The 5,171-nt window shown below is 40.1% G+C and overlaps 1 protein-coding gene across 1 annotated transcript; it reads right to left on the bottom strand.

Moving 5' to 3' along the window:
* Positions 1 to 1,357: 1,357 nt before the first annotated feature.
* Positions 1,358 to 4,967, bottom strand: LOC103333876 (Zinc finger C-x8-C-x5-C-x3-H type family protein). Its single transcript, XM_008236785.2, has 7 exons — positions 4,562 to 4,967; positions 4,266 to 4,408; positions 3,726 to 3,788; positions 3,464 to 3,583; positions 3,075 to 3,365; positions 2,683 to 3,000; positions 1,358 to 2,023 (listed from the first exon to the last, which is right to left on the bottom strand). The coding sequence occupies exons 1-7, from the start codon at positions 4,641 to 4,643 to the stop codon at positions 1,622 to 1,624; spliced, it is 1,419 nt and encodes a 472-aa protein (XP_008235007.1). The 5' UTR covers positions 4,644 to 4,967; the 3' UTR covers positions 1,358 to 1,621.
* Between the last annotated feature and the right edge of the window lie 204 nt (positions 4,968 to 5,171).

The following is a 5,171-nucleotide window of genomic DNA, read 5'->3' as shown; positions in this document are numbered from 1 at the left end:
ATGCATGACATAGCGTGATTGACCTAAAATAGCAAAATAGTATTATTCTCATTCCACACAAGCATTTCTCAATGGGAAGATAGAATAGGGAGTTCAAAAAAAAAAGGACATCAATGGGAAAATGATGTCTTTCTGTTTTTTCACTCATGAGGGTGAAAAATGAGCTTGAATCATTAGAGAAGGTGAGGAAAAGGGGTGGGTGAGCTACTGATTATTTTAAGAATACAAATTTTAAAATAATAATAATAATAATAATAATAATCTAAGCCCATTATTTAAATTGTGGAGAATGATGGTGTGTGAATGTATTTGAAAGCAAGCATGCGAATGTAATTGTCAAACGTGTGACTAGGTGGATCATGATGCTGCTTGAGTTGAGTTATTAACTATTTTAAGCAAAGTTCAAGAGATGAGATGTAGATATGGGCCTTTCCTTAAATTATTTGGGGCGGTGACCAACATAGAAAGTCGCATGATACTATAACTTTTTTCCGTTTCAAGAACACTTATGGCTAATGTGGGTGTGATTTTCTTGGGATTATGGCAGCCAGCCATTGGCCAAAGTCCTCTCCCCTTGTACACTTTTTTTCTTTTTCTATAGAATCCAACACATGAGCTCGGTGGTTACAGGAGTAAATGCGTTTAACCACTTGAGCTACTAGCCAATTGTAGTTTTTTTTGTTTATGCTGCAAAGGGCTGGAGTCATTTTCTTCACCAAGCTGTCCTGAAGCAAGCATGACCCTAAAGAGGCTAAAGTGAAATTGTTTGCTACTTCGTTGAAAATGGTAGGTTTTTAACCTGGGTTTTTACACTAATGTCAATGATGACAGCTTAGAATATATATATATATATATATGTTTTTTTTTAAACGAGGTCTACACAGAGACCTGGGAGCTGAGCTTGAGAGAAACTGAGACAACAGCAGCAAAGGGGTTCGTCTAGTTCTAATAAGAGAAGAGCTCAACTGAACAACAAGAACGAAACTGTGAGTCCGACAGAATCAGAGAGTAGGTGCGTGCGTACGTGTAACGGGCAATACGTGTCAGCATCCAAAAATATAGGTTCCGAGACCCCACTTGGCAAATATTTCCGGAAACGACAAACGACCTTGAGGCAAGGCGAATATGAAAGAATAAGGCAAAACATGTGTAATGTCCTTTTTGCCCAACTAGAGGACAAAAACAAGTATGTGCAAAATTGACTTTGACGGTTCCCTTTCATTTGTGTTAAGAAAGAGACACTGATAGTAATTGCTGCGCGGTACATGAGATGAAACTGGTGACACTTTTAGTGGAAGGGAAAATTGCTTGCTTGCTATGGTAATGGTAATTACTAGAAAGAGATGAAAAGTAGATATGGAAGGAATTTGAGCATTGCAGCTTATTTGGGATTTATATCGATTGCTGTATATAGATGACACAAGCATCAACAATGTCTGTCCTACTACTGTGGGAAAAACAGATTTGGTTGATACGACCGACCATAACTGAGAAATGTGAAACCTTTGCACAATTGACCATTACACATTCACTTAACTGACTTCTATATAAACAAAACGAGGATGTTGGTGAAACCGCACCCCTCCGGAGATAATGAAAGAGTCACTTTTGGGTATTTCGTTTAACTTGAACGACGAACCTCACCACCTTGTCTCGTGCTTCTGCTACTGCTTAAAGGGACAGAAGTCTGACTGGTGTGTTGCACATCAGATAGTGAAACCGATCCACTCTGAGAAAAAATCAATCCAACTGAACTGCTTGAGGTGTTCCCAGAAGAAGGCACTCTAGTTGAATAAGTATCTTTTTTGGAAGTTGAAATTAATTCCGGCCGAAGGTCAGTTGACGAGGATGAAGGAGCCAGGGTAGCCAGCAAAGACCCAACTGGGTATGGAGTAACAGGCATATCAACCAGAGATGAAGCTGAGGGATTGTACCTCATGGTCCCTATTGGATGATCGAACTTGCATGTAGATCCAAACTTGCAGTGACCATTTTGCAGGTAGAATGTACAAGGTTGCACTCCCTGTTTTTCACATTAAGAAATGAATTAAACATAAAAAGTCCGAAACAAAATCACAATAACCTTTTCAGCACTTTATACCAACATTAAAGAAATCTCAATAGGAATGAGTAACACCCTAGAGGATCAAAAAAGCAAAGGCATGAAAAGGAAGAACAGATCTGAAACAAGGTAATTAATGAAAGAAGAATATAACATTAAAATTACACCAATTACCAATCAGATTAATCCAAAAATGAGCATAAACTACATCAGAACACAATCACAAAGATTACTGTACAAAATAAATCATTTATAAAAGAAGACCGCTAAAGAGAACAAGGAAAACGAACACCCCTAAGTAAAACTGCAGAACCCTCTAAAATCAAAACCTTTTTACATAACCTATTCTACTTTAAGGAAGAAAAAAAGACAACACATAGCAAGACAGCCTGTCTCGGCTACTCAATTGTATGAATATGGTTGTACAAAGGAAGTCAACTATGTATGATTCTAAATGTTACACTTATACCTACATTTTACAACAAACTTACTGTTTAAACAAGAGTAAGAAGAGAATATAAAATTGGATAACCAAGTCAGCAAGTATTCAATAACTTTTAATAGTGGAAATTTAAAAAATTAAAGATTCAAAAGAATAAACAGAAAACAAGTTTGCATACCGGACGAAGTGGAAGACCAATTGGACTAAGGAGACAATTTGTCCTTGGTACGACCCTATCCCGAGGATGATGATACCTACAAGATGGTCCATATTTACAGTCCCCAGTTTTCAGATAGTACTGGCATTCAGGTTCGCCAGGCCTCTCTGGGAAAACTTGTTCACTTGGGCTGCTGCTAGAAGGACCAACAGCAGAGGGTACGGAGGTATAAGGTCTTGCAAGTCCATGTGTTGGAGAAGATAACTGTGTCACTCCATATAAAGAAGTTGCTCCAACTGTGGGTTGGGCTCCGGGAGACAGTACAGGGCTAAGAGGTGCCTGCACCAAGTAAACCAATTACATAAAGAGATGAATTCGAATCATATTTCAAACCTAAATATGTTTTATCATACCGAATAAGGACTCCAACCCTGAATAGGAACAACTCCTGGAGAAATCAAGACAGGACCATAAGTCCCTTGCACATATGAACCAGGTAATAGTGGAGGCCTAGGCACCCTCAAACCGGTGGATGCCCCCCCAAACTGCTCTGCCATAGGAACAGAAGGAGACTGCACCGATGGATAAAACTGAGGTGCAGAAGAAGGTATTGTTGTTCCAGCAGGTTGCGGGTGATGGAATTTACAGGTTATGCCAAATTTGCATTGCCCCGTTTTCAAATAGTAGGAGCATTCATTCTCGCCCTGTTATGTAACACAAATTGTAAGGAATTTATACCACAAGTTTCTCAAAATTCTACACACACATATGGGGATGAGAGGCAGAGAAATGAAATTCAAACCGGTCGTAATGGTAATCCATAAATATTCAGGGGAGCTCGGCTCAGGGATCCACCTCCATGTTTTGGATGGTGGAACTTGCAGGACGCACCAAATTTACAGGTCCCAGTCTTTAAATAATACTGCACATTAAACAAACAAATGCCATGAAGTTCAAAGCTCAAATAATTAAATAAACAGCAGAACAAAATTGCAGCAAAGTTTCCAGATCTACATTGCATTTCATGCTACAAATTACAATAGATCACAAAAACAACTGCATACCTGACATATAGGTTCCCCCACTCGCTCTGGGTAGTCCCCTGTAGCTCTTACAGCTGCCACAACCTATGTGCAGCATCAAACCGAAATCATAAATAAAAGAAAACAAAATTCTCCAATAAGACTATTCAGTTATTGGTAAAATCCAAGCAAAGAAAATGAGTTTTCATAGTTAGTCGCTCAAGCAAAATTGCCCACTCAACTGAGCCCAAAACACAAATACTATTTTCATCAATTATAGACTGTACTTAACTAGTTAAAAAACCCAAAAACATGTCATTCCAAAAATTTCCCCTTTTTCTTTTCCCCATCTTTCTCAGCAAACAAACAATCATCTAGTTTCGGGCAAGGGGACAACAAGCTATCAGCGCCAAAACACTCAAACTTATGAAAATTCAAAACAACCTATATTTCCTGATGCAGTCACTTATCACTGAAAGCTTAAGACTCATTCACATATCAAGATTCAAAACCCACATTAAAGCAGTATCGAAAAGCTCATTAACTGATTGCAATGCAAATTTCCAATGAACAAGGATTTACCGCAGCACGATCACGAGGATGGTTGTAACGGCACCGAATACCGTATCCACAGAACCCGGTCCGCATGTAGTAGACACAGTTGGGAACGCCGGGTCGCTCCGGGTACGATTCACTGCTCGTCAGCCCCAATTGCCACATTTGTTCTACAATTCAATCAAGAATCACAACAAAACCCCAATCACACTCCCACATTACCATAACAATACAAAACCCTAGAAAACCCACGGTACCAAATGGCCCAAATCGAACTCAAAACGAACGCAAATGGGAAAGGCGAAGCGCAAGTAAAGTAATACCTTCGAGGCCAGTCTCGCCGGCGCCCGGACTCCACTCCTGGTTCGACCCATTTCTGGCGGGGCTTCGACCGTACAACTCCATCAAAAAACGGTGTCGTCTGGGGTCTCTGTACACTTACAGCAACTGTAGGGACTATGGGAAGGGTAAAAAAGGAAGGCTGTACAAGATTTCACAACCCTTCTAGAATGATCACAGAGCTCGATCGAGTGGAGATGGTGTGAAACCAAAGAGGAGAGAAAACGGAGACGGTTTCACAGTAGTGGAGAAGAGCTTAATGCTCTTCTCTCTCTCTCTCTCTCTCTCTCTCTCTAAAGAGACCGTATCCGTACGGTCTGGTATTGGCTTTTTTGGCGTCACACACACAAAAACTCTCTCTCTCTCTCTCTCTCTCTCTATTTTTCCCTCTTTTTGTTTTGGGTTTTTTTCTTTTTGTTTTTTTTTTTAACACTTGGACTGTGTTTCCGTACCGGCCAAAATAAGCACACCTGGAAAAAGAGTAAGCTTCGTTTTGGAACCGACGCTGGGCCTTTGAAATTACAAAGCAGCCCTTGTGGTGAAGACGTGGGATGTGACAAAATGGGGCTTCGTTGTGGTGGACGAAACTGTCAT

The sequence above is a fragment of the Prunus mume genome, linkage group LG6 (genome assembly GCF_029339155.1).
Source record: "Prunus mume cultivar Tortuosa linkage group LG6, ASM2933915v1, whole genome shotgun sequence".
Lineage (NCBI taxonomy): Eukaryota > Viridiplantae > Streptophyta > Magnoliopsida > Rosales > Rosaceae > Prunus > Prunus mume.
The sequence above is the reverse complement of the archived record's forward strand: the minus strand, read 5'-3'. Positions and strand labels throughout refer to the sequence as shown.

Coding starts and splice junctions, on each gene's coding strand:
- LOC103333876 (XM_008236785.2), bottom strand. CDS start 4,643: ATGGAGTTGTACGGTCGAAGCCCCGCCAGAAATGGGTCGAACCAGGAG. Junction 3,584..3,725: donor TGGGGGAACCTATATGTCAG/GTATGCAGTTGT, acceptor TTTAATGTGCAG/TATTATTTAAAGACTGGGAC. Junction 3,366..3,463: donor ATGGATTACCATTACGACCG/GTTTGAATTTCA, acceptor GTTACATAACAG/GGCGAGAATGAATGCTCCTA.